The sequence below is a fragment of the Carex rostrata genome, chromosome 19 (assembly GCF_964058835.1).
Source record: "Carex rostrata chromosome 19, lpCarRost1.2, whole genome shotgun sequence".
Classification (NCBI taxonomy): Eukaryota; Viridiplantae; Streptophyta; class Magnoliopsida; order Poales; family Cyperaceae; genus Carex; species Carex rostrata.
Genome location: NC_135936.1, coordinates 7,375,818 through 7,400,021, shown reverse-complemented (window position 1 = coordinate 7,400,021; position 24,204 = coordinate 7,375,818). Strand labels below are relative to the sequence as shown.

Genomic DNA, 24,204 nt, shown 5'->3' with positions numbered 1-24,204 from the left:
AATAAGCCCTTTCCTTCGTCGTCATACACATACTCCTCTACGTGAACAGATAGATAACCAACCAATTTAAACTGGAAGATCCACAGTCTCTCTACTGTCTACATTCGTTTCGGATCCTCTGAAATAGGTATCTCATTATTCACTTGTAGCGAATTATTGACATTGAGAACCCACTTCACTAGGAAACTCTTTCTAAGACCATGGGTATCATAACATGACATAGAACATTTATGGATGAAAATGGCCGTTGAAAGGCATCTCTCTACAACTTGTTTCAGCCAGCTCACTATTTCCCCACTATGTTTTCTCACTTCACTACAAATGCCTCTCTTCACTCACATTTTTCTCATTCTTTCCTTGCAAGAACAACTAAAAATTACACAATGGCCTCAATTCAAATCCATCAATGTCTCCTGTTTCTAGTATTTGTTATATCCCCAGCTCTTCTCAGTCATGCCAAGACTGCACCGGCAGTTGCTGACGCGCCGAGTCCAGTGGCAGAGCCGCTCAACTTTACTCACATTCTTGAAAAGGGAGAACAATACAAGACCTTTTTGCGCATTTTGAAAGACACACAAGTTGGTGCTCAGGTGGTGAACCAACTGGAGGACTCGATCGAAGGGCTAACGGTCATGGCGCCGACCGACAATGCTTTCAACAGTCTTAAACCTGGCACACTCAACAAACTCACCAGCCAGCAGCAGTCTGAGCTTGTCATGTACCACATTTTGCCTAAGTACTACAGTTTTGTTACGTTCCAGACCACAAGCAACCCGGTATCAACCCAGGCGACAAGTGAGGATGGAACATGCACTGTTAACATAACCAGTGGCAGTAACCAGGTTATTTACTAATTAAGAACAAATTGTTACAATTTAGTTGAATCCAAATCAGGCTTTTTACTAATGAATTACAATTTACCAGTCACTTAGTGTCAGTCAAAATTATGTATTTCAGGTTGGAACAATTACCAGTTTAGCACCACAGCAAAATAATATACTGAACATTGTCCGTTTTGTTTATCAAAAACTTGCTTTTCTATTTGGTCATCTCTTAATTAATTAAGACTTATATTTAACTACTGTAACAGAGAATGTTTTCAATAACTTAATTTCAGGCGAACATCTCTACTGGGGTAGTCGAGACATCAATTACCAATGCTCTGTACCAGGATTTCCCATTAGCCGTCTATTCGGTTGATAAGGTGTTATTGCCTCCTGATCTCTTCGGACCGAAATCCGCAAAATCTCATTCTTCAGCATCTACTAAAGGCAATACCAAGAATAATGGGACCTCAGCTTTGTCACCGTCTTCTGATTCTGAGGATGACACCAATGCAGACACGAAGAGCGCATCTGGAGCCGATTTTAAGGGTGCGCATTGGGGCTCTATAGCAGGGGTTTTGTTCATGTCCATCTTAAACCTTCTATGAGCTGTGTTTATTCCTTGGTTTTGATTTTGGTTAAGAGAATGCTGTTTTTAGCTCTTTGAGGTTGGCTTGTAAATTGATTAATTGTGTATTTTTTTTTTTTTCAAAATTATGAAACTTGTTGTATTTGATAGTTACCATTTTTTTATGTCAGTTGTACAAAATTAGTTTGTTTGCTTGATATTTGGTACTTTCATGACTTAAATCATTAAAATGCACCTTCTCATTAAAACATAAAACATAAAATAATTCTAGCATGCAGCCAAGAAACACAAGTAATTTTCAGTTTGGTGAGCTTAACACCAAAATTATTATATTATATCGGTTTTAAACAACATATCTAAGCAGTTGAAATCCATCTACCTCACAAGTGATGAATTTACATGCAAAGATTTTTAAGTTTTCGAATTATTTTAGTAAAAAATCAAGTGGTCAAAATTAGAAGGTTTATAAATTAATTTTAGTGCATTCATTTTTTTAACACTTTTTGACCATTTGACTTTATACAAAATTAATTCAAAATTCTAAAAAGTTTACATGTATTCATCACTCGTGAAGTAAATCGGTTTCAACTGTTTAGATTCAAACTTGTTTGAAGTTAAATCTAATAAATTTTAGAGTTAAGCTCACCAAACACCTTAGTAAACTTAAGAACACCCTAGTTCTATTATTACCACTAATACATATTTTATGAATTCGTATCCTCTGCATTAACTCAAAAGGAAATCTTTTGAGTTGATGCATCTGGACCATCCAATCCGTTTTAAAACCTGTGTGGACTATAACCGCACAAATATTAAAGAGCCTTTGTGTTAAAATCAGACGGCTGGATTGGTTCCGTTTAAAATCAAACGATCGAAATTCATGAACTCAAAATATTCTTTTTGAGTTAATGCAGAGGATATGTGTTCATATTTTATTGGGGCGTCGGTGGAGAACAATTAAGTACATGACATAACACCGCTATTAATTACTAACCAGAGAGCCAGACAAAACAGAGGGCTAACAAGGCAGTCTAGTCTGGCTCTTAATTTGAATGGCTACTACTCCAACTGGTGTCCTTATCTGAGGTGGTTAAGTGGTCTCGTCCAAGCCCCACTGCTGCTGGTATCTCAATTTAAATAGCCCATACAGATCAGTTTTTTAGGTAGATCAATAATAACAAGTTCTTCTAACAATATGATTTTTGTATTTTTTTTTTTTTTTTGATATTTTTTAAACATGTACGTAGGCGGATTAAATGGATGTTCACAAATAATTTGTCTCTTGTCTTGCCACCACTGCTGTTGTTTGGATTGGAGTTTGTTACAAGTCTGACGGAGGGGTCCCATGTAGCCATGTAGGCCTCATTGCTCTAAGTGGATATTGTCTAAGTTGGAACATTATTTATTTAAGAAAATATATAATGAAAGATGTGATTCTTGATTCTTCTAATTTGTTGGGTCCCGAGTTAATGTTAGTTGTGAGGTTAACACCGTAATACCATCTATATGACAAGGAACTCACATCCCATGTTATAATTGTGATGGTGTCATGTCATTTTGAATTTGTCTTGTTTCATCTTAGTTTGATTTCTCTGTTAAGAAAACAATTGTTTTCGAATGATCTAGAATATATATATTTTTTAAGAAAGGATGGTCTACAATTTTTAAATCAATTGATTTTTTTTATCTATTAAAAATAAAAATATAAAATTCAGTCTGCAAGTATATTTTTATATAAAGATTATGTAGAAAAATTTAGATCAACAATTTTGACTTTTAAAACGAAAATATTGTAAGTTATAGTACGAATCGCTCCGCAATATACATATTATCATATTCTCCCTCAATATTCAGTTAACTATTACAAGAAAATTCAAAATAAACATCAAAATATTGTTTGAGTTGACTTGGTCAATAATTGTTAGTGTTTCAAAACCAATTCGTTTTGTTTTGATAATTTTGTTCTAAAGCTTAATAGAATAAAATGTTATTTTGTTTTGATAATTGTTAGTGTTTTAAAACCAATTCGTGAAACTTCTTTTTATCCTTAACATTTAAGGATTCAAATCAGTTGAAATTCAAGATTCATGTGCCTCTGAAATTTCTGAAATCTTCAATCCAGTCATCCAATTTTTTCTGTGCATGTATCTTGAAACAGCTGATTTTTCTATATACGCATCTCGAAACAGTTCAACGGTTGTATTCAGAATTCCAGAAATTTACTGTTGATCTCGGCTGATTTGAATCCAACATTTAAAACAAGAGAAGACGAAAACACAAAACAAAAGGCCCATTTATATAAAGCCCAATTTGGCCCATTTCTACTTGACCGGAAATCTGAATCCCATTCGATTCGACTTTCCTAGGAACCTAAAAAGACAGCATCTTGTCTTCTTACTTCTCTCCCAAGCTCACCTTTTACTTTTACTCTTGAGGAGTGGAGCGCATGATCGTCCATTAGAAAGGGTGAGGTACGCCTGCGGCGATGGTACTACCAGTGCTCAAGCTCGGTACGCTTGCGTTGAAAACACTGTGTAAACCAATCGCTTATCGACTGAAGAAGGAGGCCGGAAAGCATCCCAAGTTCCGCGAGCTCATCATACGCCTCGCTCAGGTTTATCCCCTTTTCTGCAATAGAAATGATTTCTTCCTTGATTGTGCTCGATCTTTAATGAATGCTCATCCCTTGTCAATGAAGTTTTTAATTCAATCTGTTCTGATATTGCATTGTATCTGATACTCATTTGTTTGAGTTTAGTTTCTTGATTATGCATTTTCCATTGTATATCAACAAATTTACCTCCAAATGATAACGAGAGAGCATCTTTAATATCATATATACAGGCAAATCATCGTACATCAACAAATTTACAAAGGCGCATCTATGGTCATTCTCTAAATGTCGAGATTAGGCCTTTGAATGAGGAGAAGGCTGTTCAAGCTGCTTCTGATCTCATTGGAGAGCTCTTTGTCTTCTCGGTTTGTATTGAAACCTAATCAATTTAGCTCTTTGTTGATTCTTCATTTGGTAAATTTTATAGTTGTCAGGTCAATTGAACAAATTGTCAAGCAGAATTGTATGCACCTTGTTGACTGATACTGGTACCAGCACTTTCTGGTTGATTTAAGAAACCATAATTGAAACATACCATGCTAATGCTGATTGAAGTTTAACAATGTCTAGGTATACTGTTCCAACCACTATGGCATGTTCATCTTTGAAAGCCATTATCTCACTGGCATATTTGGTTTAGTAGGTTGCTGGAGCAGCTTTGATCTTTGAGGTTCAAAGAAACGCTAGATCTGAGGCGAGAAAGGAGGAGCTTCGGAAGATGGAACTTCAGGTAATTCTTTACCGTGATTAATGTGAGAAGTCAGAGCACAGTGCGTCTGAAACTTCGTCTATGTATGTTGTATGTTTTTGCTCATTGTTGTTGTATGTTCTGTAATGAAGGCACTGAAACAAAAGGAGGAAGAACTGGCTAGAGAAGTAGACTTGTTAAAGCAGAAGCTGGATGAGATCGAGAATCTTGCAAAGGCACGGGGCCTTTCTGGAGTCTTCAATCTTCGGGGTAATCGTAAAATTGAAAGTGCCCCGTCAGCAACACCTGCTAGTTAGTGGTAATTTAGGTGTACCTGCTAGTTAGTGGGTATAATTCTGGTAGATGGTTCTGCCAGCTTCTCCCTTTTACCGTCATTAATTCACCTCTGCTGATTTTGATCAGATGGCTTTGTCGTTTATAGCTTTTTCTTACATTTTTTTGCAACATCTTCTTGTAATTAGTTAGCACAAGATTTAATTTGGAGGTTAAATCGCCCCCAATTTCATTGTTAGTCAAATAAGAAAGTTTTGCTTCAAGTGTGTTTTTCTTTTAATGTGCAATGCTGTTTTTTTTTTTTTTTTTTTTGCTTTTTTTAGCTAATTGACCTTTCAGAAGGTGGAAATTTTCCGGATGTTTGAGAGATTGAAATAGTTCTTTATTTTAGAAATTTAATATTGTACCATATAGGTCACAACTCACAACAACAACTCTTGAATTATGTTTCTGACCATATATTTATTTTCCGGGTAAAGTATAAAACACCCTCTTACTTTTCTACGAAGTTTTGAAATGCCTCCTGCAGTTCTTTTTTGCAATTTTGAAATGCATAAAATGAAGCGGTCAACAAAACAATTTCAAAAGACTTTTTATTGCAGAGAAGTTACCAGATATAAAAGTTGTGCTTGGATGATAACAAAATCCTTGATCCAGCTAGGAACTTGAGGTTTTAACCCTTGCAGGACAATAAATATTTTAATAAAATAAACTTTTGTAACGCCATAAGTTTTCTAATTATTATTATTTTTATTTTTTTTGGAAATCAAAACCTTGTAGTATATCCTTGGGCAAAGTTATTTTTGGTTGTTTATCTCATTTCTTATTTTGAATTCCCTTCATCTTGATATATTGACATTTTAATTAGTTATTCATTACAGTCAATCATATACAAAATTAAATTTTTACAGGATTTACACTTGTCAATATATATCTTCTGAAGGGTACAAGTGTGAGTTCATACAAATATGTAGAGTTCACACATGACTGAATATAATTTGTACAGCATCTGTGGTTTATATAATCAAAATACAAAAACAAACCGGTGCAATTAATAATTAATGATAGAGCTTTCGAAGTACAACAGTGGTGCCAGACCAATTACTTTGTAAAAATTTCTTTTTTATTAATGCATTTGTTTAACCTTAAAAAAAAGTACAACAAAAATATTTTTCTTCTATATAGCTTCAAGGAAAATTGAGATATTTACATTATTACCAGGTCCCTTATAGAGGATTATTACATTGTGCCTCCGTTTGTGATGATATTCAGGACCCAGACCCTAGGATCCTTTTAGTCCAGTCGGCACCATTCAATCTAAAAGGAACACACCAAATTATTTTATGATGATATCAGAAAATCACCCTTGTAAGACATCATCTAGTTGATTTGGTGCATTCATGTTAGGTCAAACAGAAGATAAGATTACAGTAAATAGCATTTTACTAAAGTATTCCAACATTATTAGCTACATCATATGAGAAGTAAAAGACTTGTAGCGCCTCATTCGCTGCTGAGGTTAGACCAAGAGTTGGCTTCTATCCAGTCAAAGGCAATTGGACTGAGATAAGAGTCAGGTATGCCAAAAGAGCTAACAATAGCTAGTGCATGTGGCCTTAGGTCAGTGCATAATGCTACAACTTCCTTTCTTACAGCAGCACCATTGTCAACAGAGAGATAGCCATATCGGAAGAATGATGCCACCTCATCTATGCACGTCATAGCATACATTGACCTCAACAAACCCATGACCTCCTGCAATTTGCAAAGCATGACATGTTAATACAAAGCTAAGATATTAACTATTATCTCATTTTTCGAGTAGCATGGCAACTCTGGACTACATGCAAGGAACTGAGTTTTTTGAGTCACCAGTTCAATCTATTCCTGGAATATTTGTATATTTCAATCTTACGTAGAGAGGAATTTCGATAAAATTTGTGGATGTTTGTTTAAATTTGGAGATGAGTACTTCATTTGTCCTTGCTCAGATCATTTGTTTTGATTCCAACACTATATCTATTTTTGTTGGCTGCCAAGACTTGCATAAGCCATCCATTAAACACCATTTTAAAGCTATTGCAAATAGCCACACTGAAAATTACTAGCAGTATCCTTCATTTCTTTCAAAATTGGGTGACCAAAAGAAAATTCAGTATCAACAGTTCCTTTCATTTGGCTAGTCTAATTCTTGAAGAAAGAAATCCAAATTTCCATTGTTCATCACTAAATTAAAAAAATTTAAAAATCTATTTATTCAGCTGTAATCAAACTACAGACGCACCTTCAATGGTGCCTGAAGCACATTCATTTCAGCCTCCAGAAACACTTGCAAAGTGGTGCGTTCGGTGAATGCTCTAGCCAATTCCTCGGCAAGTTGATAACTCTGGACAAGAGAAAATAAAATAACACCATCAACAAAACAAAATGACATCTTTGTAACCCAAATTGAGAATAGAGAAATTTGTGAAAAAAGATAATATATCTTACCAGCAAGAATGCCTTCTCTTTGCTTTCTCCCTGAGCTTGGTAATAGGAAACTTCCTCTACAAACTGCTTAAGCAGGTCTCTCTCCCTCAAGCAGAATAGATCAGTCTATCAAGAAAAATGAAAGTAATTTCTCAAGAATCAGCCTTATAAGTTTTAAAAAGATTAAAGGGAAAAAAAAAATAACGTACTTGGAACTTGGAGCTCCTGAGTGTAGAGCTTGTGAGATCAGCTGGAATAACAGGTAAAGGTCCATTCATGTGCTCTAGTCCAAGACCTTTGAATGGCTTCTTCTTTTTCTGAACAGCTAAATACTCTGATAATAGTGCTTTGCTAACCTGCATTGCAGCAAACCTAACCATTAAAACAAAAAATAATTGACAAAATATAATAGATTGCCAATTAGGGCTATCAATCACCTGCTGCATTAGAACCTTGTTGTCACCTTCAAAGGTACATTGCACATCATATTCTCCTTTCAAAATACCAATGCGGTTCTCTGTCTTTAATCCCTGACCACCACATGCCTCACGACACTCCTGTGGCACAAAAGAACATTGGCTTCATTAGAAGAGTCTTAAAAAGAAGTAAAAGAAATGGTTTTAAAGTTTTGACCTGAAGTGTTATCATGTTCTGCCAGCTTGCTGTTGCTTTCAGAGCACTTGAATAAATGTGCATAGCTTTGTTAGCCTCAGGAGTACTCTGGATGTAGAGCGTCTTCAAAAAGTTAGTAGAACAACTCTGAGCACATCTGCATGTAAAAAGAATATTGATTAGAAAAAGAAAGTTCACTATTTATTCTAACACTTAACAAGAGCCAATTTTATCTGTGCAAGTAAAATTTAACATTAAGCCACTGTGAGTATTTGATGTACATCATTGATACGAGTAGTGATGTCTCATAGCAACATAACTATAGTGTTATATTAGTACTGGCATTAAATTATGACTAGGTAATTATCTGCTAAAAATTCAGACAAAAAAATAACTGTATTTAAATTAACAAAGCGAGCAGAATTTTTTTATTTTTTTTAGGAAAGTAGGCTTTGCCAAATCGAGCAGAAATTTGGTGCGCTTTTCCCTTAATTCAAGAAAAGAAAGATAGTTAATAGAAATAATAAAAGAGAATTCAGGTTCAAACTTACACTTTTGCTAGTAGTGGAATTAGACGACGTTGATGACTTGGATAGTCAAGCAAAAGAACTTCTGGCCCACTGGGAGTAACTGAAAAGGCTCTTCTAGTAAGAGCATATCTTGTAGCAATAGCTAAGGCCACCTAAAAGTTAATCGATGGGTGTCCCAAATAAATAAAGCCACGAGTTACTGCATTATAGCCCGAGAATGCAATAAAAATCAACAAGAATTATCCAAATTACCTTTGATATGTAAACAGCCTCAGCGGTAATGGTGAGACGACCAACTGTTAGCGGGGATAAAAATGCGGCAAACCTCTGGAAGTTATAATTTTGAATATCAGAACATTGATTATAACTACCACATGCATAAGTGTTACAAATCATTTGATCTAATAGCATAAGCTGATAGCATAGGCAGTAGGCAATCATTTAGAAATTTACATCCTCAATACCAGTCGTGTGGCAGTTTTTTCACACACCAATCACATATAAGATTATTAAAAGAAGAAAACTATTATAAGGCCTGACAGGTATCAATTTTGGGATCTTTGGCTCGAAGAGAATGTTATCCCAACTTATATTTCCTCCAAAGCTTAAGCTCACAGAGTATGCAAAGACGACCGTTTGATATTCTGATTCTGCATAACCAAACACCTGTTATTAAGGCAAGATATATTACCTGATCAGGGTCCTTTATTGAGCTGACATATTGTCCATCAGGAAGCACATCTGCAACCGAATTTAATAAGTTTTCTCGTGGGACGCGTACGTTATCGAACCTAGAGCAAACAAACAGTTAGGAAGGCATTAAAGAGCCATAATAATTTAATTGCAGTCCTCAATTTCAGTGTATGCAACAGATAATACTTGGGACCTGCACTTGTGTTTGTTCTATTAAAGAACCTGGTGCATTGGAAACAGTAGGCTGAAATACAATAAATTAGAAAAAAAAAAAAAAAAGGATTCTTTCACAAGCACCTAATATTTTACTGAACTCTAAAAAACAAGATCCAACATTTCTTGTACCGCAATTAATAATGTATTGAAAATAAACCAAGGTCCCATCAAGCAAAAGAGTCTAGATTGCCTCCACAGCCATTTTAATATTATCTCTACCAACGACTTGGTTGCACAAGTATGCTTAACTACCTCAATGTTGGCTTAAAATAAAAAACATAGAGGGGCATATTAAGCTAATTTTATTTGCCATACTAAACTAGCATTCTTTATGGCAAGTACATCATGAAATATAAGGCAATATGTGCTAGCTGAAGAAACATTTAGAGCTATTTGCAAAGAACCTATAATAATGATAAGCAAACCAACATTTAGAGCTATTTTTATAAAAGATTATACAAATACATCAAGATATGGCCTACTAACCAGATCCGGCCATTGTCGACACCATTCAAACCAATCTTATGGCCACAGTCAGCTATGCGAATATTAGGACATATATTTCCATTGGAGTCCCTAATCTGTGCTATGAAGGCATGCACACCTTCATGCCTTCCATTTATATGCAGTTGGGCAAAAACTACAGTATGTGTTGCATGCTGTCATTTGCCAAAAAAGACAGAATAAAATTGATATTAATAGTTTCGCAGATTGAATATTTAATTTTAGTCATTTTCCTTTTGAATTATACTGCAAAAATACCCATTGTGTATCTTACTTGCAGAAAGACCAATTGTTTTTAGTAGTTGCAAAAGACAACCATGTAAGGAACAGTCAACTTCAGTTTTTTTTAATTGCTAGAAAGAGGTTATAATTCAGATTTTTGGAAAAACAAGGAAGATTTATAGGGAAATAAAGAAGAGAAGGGATCCAATGCCCATGATTAATAATGCCAAACATGCCAACTATTTATTTGTGCTTAAATTAACAAATATAAACCACTAGATATATTTTAATCATCCCAATTACATGCATATAAAAAATTATAAAATTTTAACTTTCATTTCAAAATTTGGTCTGTTGATATACCAATTCCCTAGTCAATCTCTGTCATCAAGAAATATTAGTTGCTTTTAGGAAATTTCAGAAAAAAAAAAAAAAAGCAAACACAGTACACTTTTCAAAACAAGAATTGTACTTCTAATTTTTTTGTTCGAAGTCCCACCCCAAGTATTCTTATTTTAATGTTTGACCTTTCTAGTAAAATAAACACAGGGGAGAGTAATAATTGAAGTTAATTTTCTTACATTAGCAGCACCACCTATCCAGTACTTTTGGGCTGATTCACTAGGAGTGTTAATAATGAACTCTCTTGTACTGGAGTCATAAGTTGCAATTGTCTCAATCCCTCGAACCTAGAAATCAATTCAAATTTCACTTATACAATAACAGAAAAAGAAATCAACTAAAGAACGTACATTGTAGCCATTAGTACACCATAAATTGTAAGTGGTACTGTTTGGTTAACTCGAAAATCCAAAAAAAAGAAGAAATATCACCCATGTAAACACAACCATAGTCATGTACCATTAGATACCAGCTGGTACAAATCAGTGGCCTAATATTATTTCATTCAATGCTTCTAAAATAGCTAAATAAATTTAAATTTCATTCGCTTACATTACTTCCATGGCCTAATTCAGTCATTGCAAAACAACCCCGGATTTTGTACTTTTCAGTGTCACTCAACCATCTGTCGTGGTGATTCTTTGTGCCAAAGAATTTTATAGCTGAACCCCTGTTATCAATCACAATACAGTAATTAAGCAGTAAACACCATGTTTTGTTTTTTGTTTTTTGTTTTTTAATTTCCCAATCAAACGAAATAGAAGCTTGTGCCCTTTTTGGTTGGTTTTCTTCGTTAAAAGATAACAAAAAAAGGCAATAAACGCCTTTAACATTGTAATACGAAGTAAAAACAACAAAAATTATTAAAAAAAATCTCTACCAGAGAATGAAGTGGACACCGACTTTGATCGCTAGCGAATGATCATAGACTCCAAGACTCTCCAGAAGCCCGAACTTTCTCAAGGTGGCCTCTGCGCTAAAGTCGGTGAGCCAACCCTCAAAAACGCCATTATTTAAGAGAAACTCGATTCTTCTCATAGTCATTTCTCTCTGTTGCTCCTTCGTCGCGTTATAATCAGGCGTGACAAACACCTTCCCTTCGCACCGACGCTTGGGGCAGAACAGTGGGCTCTCCTCCATCAGCTTGAACAGCCAATCCCTCGTCTCCACGTGGTGTCCATCCAGGATCTGACGGAGGTGGATCGTGTTGAAGGAGGCGGGGTTGGTGAGCTCAGGCGCGTTGTAGTGGAGACAGTTGGAGGCGGAGAGGAGGGAAGTAGCGGCCAATTCGGGTTGGATTAGGTGGTTAGCGAGGATGGTGGCTCGGCGAGCAGCACGGTCGACGCCGGAGTTGAAGAGAGAACCCATCTTTTGCTTTGAATTTGGGTTTGACTAGTAAACGAAATGGAAGCTTATATACCGCGGATGGGGTAGTTGGGAGATATATTTATAGACCCACGCGGGAATCGGAACAAATTTGTTGAAATCGAGGAAGAAGATAGATAGATGGCTAAAACCAAAAAGAAATCCATCTTACCTTTAAGACTTGTGAGGATGCATCTCTGTAGTAATATATGTAGCAAATTATTTTTAGTGTGAAAAAGCTCTGCAAACCTACGTTGACAGTCATTTGTTACACGATTCATTGGAAAAAGACATCATAAAGGAGCAGAATAAAAATAATACCATATATCCATCCAGGGATCCGTATCCTCCCAGGTACCTGACTCACCTAAATTGAAACAGACGGTCCACATTTGCTCTCAGCCGGTTCTTTCTCAGGATTGGGGTATTATTTGTGCTTTGAGATTCGTGCCGAATTAAAAAGAACAATTTTTCACCGTCCAATTCAATTGTACTCAGTCCGGTAACCTGGGGATGTGAATTCATCCAGCTCAACTGGATTATTTCGTTTGACTTGCGTGGTATTTTATATTTTGTTCGTAGGTTGCCCATCTCCAGACATTTCTGTTTTTTTTTTTTAAATGTTAAGAATGGGTAGCTAATATAGCATTTTAAATTGACAAAATTTTGCAACTCAAAAGATGACTGATCTAATTAAATTTTATAGAACTTACGTATTTAATTATCATAATATCATTCTTACGCAATCAAGGTCATCGATCTTGATCCAGTTGTAAATCTACGAGTAAGAGTTCAACTTTCTTCGCCCTTCTTACCAGTGGAGGAGGTTGATGAGGATCGGATCAAATTTAATTTGATATTCGATCGGAGCTTCTCAATCTGTGCGTACATCATCCGTACCGATCTTAAATCTGTTTCCGTAAATTTTAAGATAATCGCACGGCCTCCTAATCCCTTATCAGTTAATGAACTCGAGACCCCTATTTTTACTCAAATAACTTCAAATCCCATCCCAACGACCCAGACCTCTGTAAAAGAGGACCTGATCAGTGATATTTTATACTTGTGCTTGTGCTTATTTGTAGATGGAAATAAAATCTATTTTTTAATTTAATTTAATGTCTTGTAGAAGAAAATTACGTGAAAAAGAAAGTTAATCCAAACTGATTCGTGTAAAAGAAAGAAAAAAAGAAAACGCAGTCTAATTTGCTACTCCGCTCAGAAAAATCGTTGATTCACCAAGAGAAAAAAGAGGTACGCTACCATGTATCTAAATATGTACCGTGTCGTAACTTGAATCACATGTTATATATGTCATAACCAAGTTAGATTTATACGTGTTGTCACGTGTTATGATCATGGCACACAAATGATCACAACACGTTAGTCACATCGTGACCACACGTGACGTGTCCAGATGTTTAGTCTGTTGGTCCCAAAGACACTTAGAGCGGGGGTGAATAGGGCATTTTTAAATCTTTAATCTAATTTACAAGTCCCTAGTGTGTCTTGTAGTTATTCTTGACAGAAATTAGAATTACTTGAATATAAACTAAAATATAAAATAAATAGTAGAGTTTAGAGATACTTGACACGATAGTTGTTTATGAAGTTCGACATTAATGCCTACGTCTCCGGGGCTCGCAACCTTCGAAATGGCACGTCTTTCTTTACCAAATAAGAAAGGAGTACAAGGTGGAACCGGTGAGCCCTTACCATCTTCTGAAAAGTCACACGGCCCGAGCACGAAATCGGCTCACGAGCACTAATGGCTTAAAGAAAACAATCCCAGCAACAAAGGGCTCAAGGATTACAAAGTGAGCAACAAGGCTACACTATAGGAGTTGTTGTATTGATTGAATAAGCTTGAGATTGATTGTGAGTATTGAAGTTTAAGTGCACAAGCAACAACGGCTTTCTCTAAATCTGAAAATACGAAATATTGAAGTTGGAGACGACTAGAGTTCTATTCCAAACCTTGGTATAGTTTCTATTTATAGAGAGCTGAGAAAAATGAATTATGTTGTGCTGACCGTTGCAACGGTATAGGGACCGTTACAACGGTACAGGGACCGTTACAACGGTAGGTTAATTTGAACAGGTTTGGATTATGGAACCATAACGATGGATTACGGTGGCCAATGGTGGATTCCGTTGTCAACGGTAGATGACCGTTGCAACGGTCCCCACAACAGTAACCCTCTAGAATGCTGACCGTCAAGTGACAGTTATGATTGATTTAAACCGTCACAGACTCAGCTGAGGATTTATTTATTCCGTTGCAACGGTTCCTAGACCGTTACAACGGTAGGTCTCACTCAGGTCAGTCTCAAACTTATTTTACCAATTTTACAGATTAAATGTCCTTAATCTTGAGATAATGCTTCTGCTGTCCAATATCTTGTGCTTCATGACTACATCCTTGATGTTATATTGCAATTCATTAATTCATCTTTGATGTGTATTTATTACATTTTCAGTTGTCATAAACCTACACAATGTCTCAAGAAGAAAAACTGTAAAATTCAATTTATATATGTTTTACAAATTTAGTCAAACAAATAAGTAGATTATAGCACAAGCCAACATAGTCACGTTTTTTCCATAATGTAGATTAGTTTATTCAAAAATTCACTATTTGATCAAGATCTAACTGTCCTAAATACACATGATCACGTGTTGTGTCGTGGCCAAATATTTCATGCAATGTGCCGCGTCGTGTCAAAATTTTGAAAGATAATTACGTCACGTGAATAATCACTGCATGAGACACGCAAATCACAGCTCATAGCCGGTACACGTGCCATGACATATCTGATCACGGCATTTTACTATTGATAAACAATTTTTTTTTTTTAAAAAAAACTATTATTTAACATGTGATATATTCTTATGCTTTAAGTACGTGTGCCGTGACATTCTGATCACGGCATTTTACTCCTAATAAACAATATTTTTTTTGAAAAAGATAAAACTATTATTTAACATGTGATATACTCTCATGCTTCAAGTTGGATACCGCATAAGCATATGCAAACCGTATATACGATACATGCATCTTTTCCTCAAAAAAAGAAAAGAAAAAAAAGATACATGCATCATATTTTAGGATATAAAATGTGTACACATCACTCTTAGCTAGTACGAGAGTGCCTTGTTGAGAGCTACAAAGTTGTAAACTTGAAAACCAATGATGAAGGAATATCGATACAATTGAGGCAATTACAATAAGATCAATCTTTTTTAGTTGGTACGCTGATTCTTTTCTGAGAAACCGAATAATACGCGGATCTTTCCGAAAGAAAATGGAAACACCCAATGGAAAAAAAATAGGCGGTTTAGGTGTTTGAGCCCCCGGTTTATTAATCGGGAAAGACATAAAAGCGGTCCAACCGCACATGGAAAAGAAAAAAAGATAGTTCATTTTTTTTTTTTTCAAAAAAAATAATTCAGTTGCTTGTTGGTTGCTTATGAGGTAATTTCCTTCTCGAAGAAATTAGGTGGATCATACCCATTATGTTGATTATTCTCCTTGACCTAATCCCATTTTGGATTTTATCTGCTCTCTTCATGAAAGAGATGCATTGACTTATCTTAGCAAAAAAAAAAAGGCGAAAATTGGGAGTACAAAAAGTAAACGGGCGATTTGACGATTTATCCAAAAAAAAGAGTTTGTAAACCGAAAGGGTCGCATTGAAAGCAACGAATGTGACTTGTTTAGTTTAGGTACGGAACGGCCGGACTCCTATTAGCAGGCTTAAGCAATAAGCCCATCAAATTCAAACCGCGTTTCCAGGCTAAGGTTCTAGTATCAAACTATCACATCTCACTTTTCTTTTCTAATTTTGGGATTTTTGCTTGGATCAGATATATACACGCATCCCCATTCCCGAGTCGTCTGATCTGATCCATGCACAATATGTATTTGGCGGTTCCAAGGTGGTTAAGAAATCTAGACTAGCCATATTCTTCAAGCAATATTTATAACTGATTAAAGCTTTTGAAAGCCAATGAAATAGCCGAAGCATTTGACAAGCAGGAGCTACTACAAAACTCGATGTTTGGCATTCAGCAACCCAGCCATCAATTATACAATACATAATAAATTCACAAATTGTTTAAGCATATCGAAATTTCAATTGATATAAATTCCGTCTTGAGATCAACATGATATGACCACTACGGAAAGTGCAACACATTTAGATTCAGATACAGGCAATGATAGAAATTCAATTGATATAAATTCCATCTAGAGATCAGCATTATCGCAACAGAAAGTGTAACATACTTGTATTCAGGTACACGCAATGATTTTCATAATAGTAGACCTTAAAAGGTACAGGCAAGATGACCAGCATGCAAATAAAAGATTTTCGTAAAAATAGACCTAAACTTGGTAATTAATCAACTAGCTTACTGTATAAAATTCCAGTTTCTCAAAGTACAGCACCAGTTAATCCAAATATAAAGCATCCTCAAAACCAATAAACCATAACAGTTAACATTACCAAAAGTCAGTATCCGTACTCTGGCAGAGGGGAAGATCAAAGAAACAAAAACACAAAAAAGAAAATTACAACAACCACTAACCCAGAATAACCTCACCTCATCCTTGGATGAAAAGGGATATCACTTTAACAACCTCTCTCTACAAGAGAAAATGAAAGAACAACATTTCCCACCAACAAAAGAATTTGAATTCTAGGCTGAGCAGCAACCAACCTTCTTCACGGCTGACACATCATCTTTGCCACCTACATTAATAGTCTGTCCCTTCGGCAAGGAGGCGGGGTCTTCACCAGCCTCAAGGGCCTTCCTACTGACAACTCGGTAAATCTGTGTCAGCACTTCAGTGAAGGCATTCTCCACATTCAACGACTCGAGTGCAGATGTCTCCATGAAAAATGTGTTCTCCTTTTCGGCAAATGCTTGTGCATCTTCTGTGGACACAGCACGTAAGTGACGCAGATCAGCCTTGTTGCCGACGAGCATGATCACCATGTTGGCGTCAGTGTGGTCCCGAAGCTCCTTCAACCACCTCTCAACATTCTCGAAGGTGACATGGCGGGTGACGTCATAGACTACGAGGGCGCCAACTGCACCTCTGTAGTATGCACTTGTGATTGCCCGGTATCTGTTAGAAAAGGAAATCGATATTATACAAGCTGACATCATGGACATATAATTAACATGAACTGAAAAACGTGTCATCGGTTTGAATATGATGAAGTTGCATGTTCATATACTTTTTTTTTATTTGTGTGTTCAGTTTCACAGTTAGGTGCATCAGCACCAAGACAAAGTTTCACATTTCAACATGAATCCTATGATGCCCTTCCAGTCTGTGCAGGACTGGAGAAAATATTCATTCAAATTTGATCATGTTATGATCCTATGATGAGAAGTTTGAATAGTGCTTTCAATTATAGTGACTCCAAAACAGAAGAGAGTGAAAGGCTAACAAACTATCACTAAACCATACTCGATAACAAACTGACAAAAAGACAAAGAAAACCTTGTCCATTTTTCAACTGCAAAACACCTCAGGATGTTAGTTATCAACAGAAACAGCCAATCCAGAACAGAAAAAAAAAACTGTGGCCATTCTCTCATCTAATCCTAACTGCTCTACAGTACCTTTCTTGATTTTTTTTTTCCTAATTTTACCCATACAGGATTTCACAATTGCAATTCAGCAGGTCATAAAGAAGGAAAAAACAGATCTGTCACGTTATTATTTTCAATCCATTTTCAAAAGCCCTGTAGATCTTTCTTTATAACATAAAAGTCAAATCACAAGGAAAATCCTGAAGAGGCTTTAGTATCCTTTCCATAACAGCTCATAATTTGAGAATCCCCACATAAACTTAACACAAATCAACTGTACAGCCCTTCAAAATTAAACTATATGCTAAACAGAGAAATGCCAAGAACATAAGCATTTACAGGAAAATGAAGAAAACCTCCATCTAATGATCAGAAATGAGATCTTAGTTGTGAGGTTGGATAATTCGATAATTTCACTACTTGACTTGCAGTCAAACCTTTGATCAACAAATGAATGTCATTTGCAAAATTACCATCCGAAGGATATCTCAGTTTAGAAATTAGAACATCCTAATTTACCAATATTACCAAACAAACATCTCACTATTATGGATTACAATAAGATCCAGGAGATCCAAAGAGCAATAAAAATTGATCAACAATGAATCATGCATGTACTAAAACGTGTAGTTTCTATAGTTTGGCAATCCATTTCACCAGATCTTATCACAGATCTATCACATCTAAGCACAGGTACGTCTTACAAAACAAAATTTAAGAAAATAATTCATTCAATTGAACCTTTCTTGACCAGCAGTATCCCAGATCTGAGCTTTGACGACCTTATCATCGACCCGGATCGTACGCGTCGCGAACTCAACCCCGATGGTCGACTTCGATTCCAAGCTAAACTCGTTCCTTGTGAACCTAGAGAGAAGATTGGACTTCCCGACACCAGAATCGCCTATGAGCACCACCTTGAAGAGGTAATCGTAATCGTCATCGGCTCTGTAACCCATTTCAGACGCCGCTGTTCTTCGATGCCTCTCTTTCTTTGTTTCTCCCTTGGAGAGGTGAGATGAAGAGAGGAATTAGGGTTTTGGTTTTGGTTTTGTTGGTTCAAATCTAAGAAGGCAAGAAAGATATGGCAATGGAATGGAGGAGGGAGGGAAGGGGAGAAATTTGCGAAAGAGAAATAGTGAGAGGATTAAATGATAAATAATTAATTATAGCTGGCGGAGACACAATCTGGTCTGGTGGACGACGGTAAGAAAAGAAAATGGTAAAGACTCCTGCTTAACCCTTCCGGATTTTCTGTGGCTCTACTCTGTAACCAATTACTCAATCTCCTGTAAATTAACAAGTGCCCCTTTTTTTTTATTAAAATTGATTATGGAAAGTAAATATTTAAGTAAAATCAATTATCAGTTATTAATAATTATAAAAAAAATAGTATTTTATTTACTAAGACTACTTTAACATATTGCAACAATATTAACTACAATTGAATTTTTTTTTGTACAAAAAGTAGAACACATACTTTTGTTTACTTTGTGATTTTAAATTTTGTAGATGGAATGAAATTTAAGACTAGGAAGTTTTGTATTTACAATTTTTTTTTCTCAAATTTTAGAATAAAAAGGTTTGATCTTGTTTTCATTTCTATAAATTGACGACATGTCTTTCTTTTAAACTAGTATTAAGTTAATTCCTATGTATATAAATTTATACGTAGTACGTTTATTTCTTGTTAATAAGTTATATTTTAATAAGACAAAAGCATCAAGTTTGAGAAAACAAAAATATCAAATCAGCAATTGTTTTACAATCTCCTTTTGCATCGACATCATAAAGGACTTGCCACAGCAAATCCAAAAGAAATGTACTAATGGAACTCGATCAATATTGGACCTGATGAAATGTAACGTGCTAGTGTCGTTGTTAATTTTTTTTCTTTCTTTTTTTTGTTTAGTTTGGATTTGCTTAGCCTGCATCGATATTTTAATCAAGGCAAATTAGAGAAGAAAATTAATATTATGAGAAAAGATAAAAGGGCAGAACAAGGAAACAAGTAATTCATGCAGAGCATAATTTCAAAAAAAAAACCCTTACTTTATTTTTATTTTATTTTTCATCCTTTGCACATTTTTAACTAATTTTATTTTACTTGGCCCATCCCAAAAATTCATAATATCTTAAATTATCATTAACTTGATTTATCTCATGCATCAACCAAATATAGAAAAGAGCTGTGATAAACATACTTTTACAATCAACAATACAAGGGCTATAAATATGCCTTAAAATTGACAAGTCATAGACACAGAGAAAATACTACAAGCTTTTACAAACAATGACACAAATTTAACAAGCACAGTACATAGGTGAGCTAAAAATTATAGAACAATATACATGGTATTCAATAAACTAAATCATCAAAGAGAAAAAAATTTGTAAAACCCACCTAGTAGCTCAAACATAACAAGGAACTGGTAAATATTTTTCTCTCTCATAAAGAAAAATTATAAAAAACAGTCATGAGTTCCTCCTGATATTAGTGCTCAAAAAAAACCAGCAACCTTTGGGTTTTCTGCTCTTTTTCTTCTTAGTCTTTGGTGGACATAAAACGACCTTAATTGCGGCATCGAACACTGCTTTTACATTCTATTGAAATTATAAGATAAAAGAATTTGTATTAATCATTTTATTCATGAAGCGGAAGAGATTAAAAATTCAACTTAAGTATGTTCGTAGATACTGACGGCATTCAACTTGTTCTGTTCTGAAACAGATGCTTCTAAGTTACCATGTGAAGTCTAAATACGAGTAACTCAAGTACCGAACAAGCATTTGATTCATTTTTTAGTTAGGCTTTCGCTAAATTACAATGGCTTTTGTTATTTTATCAGTGTTCTTGTGCCATTCCTTGTCATACTGGCATCTATGTCATCAGGAACTATGGTACCAGCCAGGGGCGGACGCAGGATTTTTGTCAGGGCGGGGCAATAATCGGATGCAAATAGCTTATCGGGTTCAAACCCAATAGCTTATCGTGTACAATTCAACATAACAAAAAAAAATACCAATCAACATAATACAAATTCTAAATTACTTGAAAAAAATCAACAATTCAACATTTATAGGGAATTTGAAATCAACATTTTGGTTCAACTTGGCAGCCTCTGTCTTTGAATTCAAAAAAAAATAAAAAATAAAAACATTTTGGTTCAACTAATTTTCGCTATTTGGGCTCCGCTAATTTGTTTCGCTCAGAGTTTATATGGGCTCCGTTCCGTCTATTAGAATTTCAAAATGGGCTAAGGGGGGCAATTTGAATTCCAGGGAGAGGCAGAGATCCGAAAAGCATATTTTTAGTACTATTTTTGAAAATCCAGCGGGGGGCAGCTGACCCCCCTGTGCTACAGTAGATCCGCCCCTGGTACCAGCCAAGTTCACAGTTAGTCTGGTACCAGCAACTTTATTTCAGTATTGCTATTTTGGTATTGATATACATGATACATCGCATATTTTTGTATCTATTGGACTAGTAATCTTATACTGCCTTTTAATATAATTCATCTTAAGGTCTAAACAACCTTTTAATATAAGCTAATTTCAGTTCGGTGCTGTGCAGTAGAAACGAAGCGGAATGTTATGTACAAATTTGTAAAATGTGATCCTAATAATGATGTTTACCAGTATAATTAATACCTGTTGTGTTTTGGAGCTACACTCTACATAAGAAGCTGCACCTATCATCCTCTTCAGCTCTTCCCCCTACATACAAAAAAAAAATTTCATGGTTTAACAGAGTATGAAGATTTACAAAAATAAAAGTAATCTGATATTAACTAAGAAACATGCCTGTATTGTTGTTATCGGAGTTAACCCGGGATGGTCAATGAAGAATTGTCTGTCGTCACGTAAATCTGCATAATTAGAATAATATAACGTAATTGCGTATAAATTTTGGAAACAATTGCTAAATTTCTACGTCAATAATGCATAATTTCTATGTCAATTTTTTATATATATGGTACATTATATGGCAAAAACTATTTAGATGGCAATAATATAAACTTATTGTGAGAGCGATCAGATAATACTTCTTATTTAATCAAAAATTAATCAGAGAAAAATTAAAATTGTGCACTTAACTCACCAAGCTTAGTTCCAACTAGTACTATTGGCACATTTGGAGCATAATGCCTCAGCTCTGGTATCCACTGCGAACAACTACTTGAATCAAAATCATCGCAATTTACGAGTACAAGAACTTGGAGAGAAACAGGTCATTATGTTAGAGTTTTAACCTTTTTGTAGATGTTCTCATAGCTCGCTTTGCTGATGAGCGAAAAGGCTAGCAAGAACACATCGGCTCCTCGATAACTGAGCGGCCTTAACCTGTTATAATCTTCTTGGCCTACAAAAGGAATTGATGAAAGGAAATTCAAATAGACAACTAGCTTCAGGGAATTGAGCAAACTATTCAAGTTACATATCTCAAATTTAAAAGAATCAATAAAAAAAAAGCAAAAACATAAAAGATAAGAATGATGTCGATACCGGCAGTATCCCATAGGCCTAGGTTCACCGTGCTCCCGTCGACAATCACATTGGCACTAAAATTATCAAACACAGTAGGGACATAATCCTACATATCAACAAAAGACAAACAGATTGAATTAAATAATTAAAGTTTCCGACCTTGCATCTATGGTCATAAACAAATGATTGAAAAAGAAAAAAAAAAAAAAAAAATCAAGTTTACTGTAGGGAAGGTGTTGCTGGTGTATGAAATTAACATGCATGTCTTGCCGACGGCTCCATCGCCAACCGTCACGCACTTGATGAACCTCGCTGTGCTCATTATATATATGTTTCCTTTCTGGCTTCCTTTCACTTGTATATTGCTCTCCTACTTCTTCTCTATGTATTGTCTCAGGCTACTGGTATTTATCTCACTTAAAAGAGTCTTAACTACTCCCTCAACTTAAAGCAAGATACACTCATAGGAATAATGGAGAAAAAGGAAAGGCTAATGATACTATGATAGTGGGTTTTTTGTTATGCGCTGTGATCTTCAATTTCTTAGACTTGAATTTAAAATATATGTCCCTATTGGATATCGGTTAGATTTAGTTCGAATCCACAACTGTATCATTCTGTTTTTTTCTTTCTTTCTGTAAAGCTTTTTTGATGGTTGGCAAACTGCCAACAAATTAATATATTGATAACAACAAAAGTTTATATTATAAAGCCCTAATAATTAACTGTATCATTTTGGATTTATTTTCTTGTAAAGTTTACTATAGAATTTTCAAATGACAACATTAATCTTGTCAAATCTAACTATTTCAATTGGTGATTTACGACTAAGATAACAAAGAAGCGGGCGGATCTAAGGCTTATTAGTCAAGGTGGCGCTTCTATGATTTTAAAATTTTAGTAATGTATATTGAAATTTTAATTGAATTTTAATTTTTTTAAATATTTTATATAATTCAGTCTCCTTATAAAATATTAAATGATTACTTGTAGTCTTGTGTTTAGAGCTCTACTTTGTGTTGGTGAAGATTTTAGTTCAATTTCCACCTACCACGTATTATGCATTTTAAATTTTAATTCCGCCCACACCCATAGAATTTTTTTATAAACCATAATTAGAAAAAAAAAAATTTATGAAATCATCATGATTACTTTTTTTTTTACAAAAACCATAAGAACCAAAATGTCATTTCGGTCCTGAATTTTTTTTTTTGGGACCGAAATGGCAATATGGTCTCAGGTACTTTCACAATTTTTCAACGTATATTTTTTCCAAAATTTGTAAAAAAGGCAATGACCGAAATAGCAATTCGGTCCCAAAAAAAGAGGGACCGAAATGACATCTCGGTTCTTATGATTTTTGTAAAAAAACGAAGTAATCAAATTGGTTTGGTAAAATTTATATTTTTATTTATGGTTTCTAAAAAAAAAAAATCACACCCATACATTCTAATTTTTCATTTTTGTGCATAAAAAAAAATAATGTAACATTGTAAACTTTAATTGTAATATTAGTTACGTTTATAGGTTATCTGTTAGAGAAATTTTGGATTCGGTACCAACATTATTCTCCTTGAATGGGTGTATATTTTTGCTTTATTTAAACTGGTAATGATGGAAGGCACCGCCAATTTCTTTCTTTTTTTTTGTTGCTTTGAGTACAAGTTCAGTAGGAGAAGCCACCAAATAATCCTTTAAAATTTGAGTGCTGGTTGGTTAAGTGTGTGAAACAAGAAAGTGGACCGGTAGAAATGATGGGTAAGATCACGAAAGCAACTCCCGTTAATTCAAAAAAAAAGTTATCAGATTATCAGGAGAAAGAAAAAGAGAAAAAGAAAAAGGAAAACAATGTGGAGGATCGTTTTCAAGAGAGTGAGAGATCAATTGGTGGACATGCATAATCTGTCACTGCAGCAAAATATGTCTCAGATTCAGTGTTGTAAAAAATGGTATGCGGTCGTCAGATGGACAAATACCGCTAAGTGATTAATTGAGAATAATTGATCATAGTTGAAAATAATCGGTCAAGTAGTCGGAAAAATCTATGACGGTTTGTTCACCGCCAATGACTAATCGGCCTAAAAGAA

The 24,204-nt window shown here is 35.0% G+C and overlaps 5 protein-coding genes across 5 annotated transcripts; 2 read left to right on the top strand and 3 right to left on the bottom strand.

The window, feature by feature from the left end:
• The first annotated feature begins 308 nt into the window (after positions 1-308).
• Positions 309-1,596, top strand: LOC144571676 (fasciclin-like arabinogalactan protein 6). Its single transcript, XM_078321023.1, has 2 exons — positions 309-842; positions 1,118-1,596. The coding sequence occupies exons 1-2, from the start codon at positions 384-386 to the stop codon at positions 1,430-1,432; spliced, it is 774 nt and encodes a 257-aa protein (XP_078177149.1). The 5' UTR covers positions 309-383; the 3' UTR covers positions 1,433-1,596.
• Positions 1,597-3,740: 2,144 nt separating this feature from the next.
• On the top strand, positions 3,741-5,272 carry LOC144571513 (Optic atrophy 3 protein (OPA3)). The gene is made up of 4 exons (XM_078320837.1): positions 3,741-4,027; positions 4,258-4,392; positions 4,671-4,757; positions 4,868-5,272. The coding sequence occupies exons 1-4, from the start codon at positions 3,899-3,901 to the stop codon at positions 5,030-5,032; spliced, it is 516 nt and encodes a 171-aa protein (XP_078176963.1). The 5' UTR covers positions 3,741-3,898; the 3' UTR covers positions 5,033-5,272.
• Positions 5,273-6,114: 842 nt separating this feature from the next.
• LOC144571583 (acyl-coenzyme A oxidase 3, peroxisomal-like) lies at positions 6,115-12,139 on the bottom strand. The gene is made up of 13 exons (XM_078320927.1): positions 11,538-12,139; positions 11,210-11,327; positions 10,837-10,944; positions 10,016-10,188; positions 9,312-9,411; positions 8,873-8,947; positions 8,642-8,772; positions 8,112-8,247; positions 7,916-8,035; positions 7,688-7,834; positions 7,500-7,604; positions 7,294-7,395; positions 6,115-6,764 (listed from the first exon to the last, which is right to left on the bottom strand). The coding sequence occupies exons 1-13, from the start codon at positions 12,023-12,025 to the stop codon at positions 6,513-6,515; spliced, it is 2,055 nt and encodes a 684-aa protein (XP_078177053.1). The 5' UTR covers positions 12,026-12,139; the 3' UTR covers positions 6,115-6,512.
• A 4,280-nt stretch (positions 12,140-16,419) lies between these two features.
• On the bottom strand, positions 16,420-18,808 carry LOC144571393 (ras-related protein RABA1f). The gene is made up of 2 exons (XM_078320666.1): positions 18,371-18,808; positions 16,420-17,156 (listed from the first exon to the last, which is right to left on the bottom strand). The coding sequence occupies exons 1-2, from the start codon at positions 18,586-18,588 to the stop codon at positions 16,724-16,726; spliced, it is 651 nt and encodes a 216-aa protein (XP_078176792.1). The 5' UTR covers positions 18,589-18,808; the 3' UTR covers positions 16,420-16,723.
• A 1,035-nt stretch (positions 18,809-19,843) lies between these two features.
• LOC144571553 (rac-like GTP-binding protein 7) lies at positions 19,844-22,551 on the bottom strand. Its single transcript, XM_078320884.1, has 7 exons — positions 22,341-22,551; positions 22,136-22,223; positions 21,883-21,992; positions 21,732-21,795; positions 21,434-21,498; positions 21,281-21,346; positions 19,844-20,233 (listed from the first exon to the last, which is right to left on the bottom strand). Exons 1-7 carry the CDS (start codon positions 22,437-22,439, stop codon positions 20,105-20,107), a joined length of 621 nt encoding a protein of 206 aa, XP_078177010.1. The 5' UTR covers positions 22,440-22,551; the 3' UTR covers positions 19,844-20,104.
• Between the last annotated feature and the right edge of the window lie 1,653 nt (positions 22,552-24,204).

Excerpts from the sequence above, each read along its gene's own strand:
- LOC144571583 (XM_078320927.1), bottom strand. The coding sequence starts at position 12,025 with ATGGGTTCTCTCTTCAACTCCGGCGTCGACCGTGCTGCTCGCCGAGCC. Across the intron at positions 11,328-11,537 it reads GGTGTCCACTTCATTCTCTG|GGGTTCAGCTATAAAATTCT; the intron begins GTAGAGATTTTT and ends GATTGATAACAG. Across the intron at positions 6,765-7,293 it reads TGCTTCAGGCACCATTGAAG|GAGGTCATGGGTTTGTTGAG; the intron begins GTGCGTCTGTAG and ends TGCAAATTGCAG.
- LOC144571553 (XM_078320884.1), bottom strand. The coding sequence starts at position 22,439 with ATGAGCACAGCGAGGTTCATCAAGTGCGTGACGGTTGGCGATGGAGCC. Across the intron at positions 21,499-21,731 it reads ACTAGTTGGAACTAAGCTTG|ATTTACGTGACGACAGACAA; the intron begins GTGAGTTAAGTG and ends CTAATTATGCAG. Across the intron at positions 20,234-21,280 it reads GTAGCTCCAAAACACAACAG|AATGTAAAAGCAGTGTTCGA; the intron begins GTATTAATTATA and ends TAATTTCAATAG.
- LOC144571513 (XM_078320837.1), top strand. The coding sequence starts at position 3,899 with ATGGTACTACCAGTGCTCAAGCTCGGTACGCTTGCGTTGAAAACACTG. Across the intron at positions 4,028-4,257 it reads TCATCATACGCCTCGCTCAG|GCAAATCATCGTACATCAAC; the intron begins GTTTATCCCCTT and ends TCATATATACAG. Across the intron at positions 4,758-4,867 it reads TTCGGAAGATGGAACTTCAG|GCACTGAAACAAAAGGAGGA; the intron begins GTAATTCTTTAC and ends TCTGTAATGAAG.
- LOC144571676 (XM_078321023.1), top strand. The coding sequence starts at position 384 with ATGGCCTCAATTCAAATCCATCAATGTCTCCTGTTTCTAGTATTTGTT. Across the intron at positions 843-1,117 it reads TAACCAGTGGCAGTAACCAG|GCGAACATCTCTACTGGGGT; the intron begins GTTATTTACTAA and ends ACTTAATTTCAG.
- LOC144571393 (XM_078320666.1), bottom strand. The coding sequence starts at position 18,588 with ATGGGTTACAGAGCCGATGACGATTACGATTACCTCTTCAAGGTGGTG. Across the intron at positions 17,157-18,370 it reads GATACTGCTGGTCAAGAAAG|ATACCGGGCAATCACAAGTG; the intron begins GTTCAATTGAAT and ends CTTTTCTAACAG.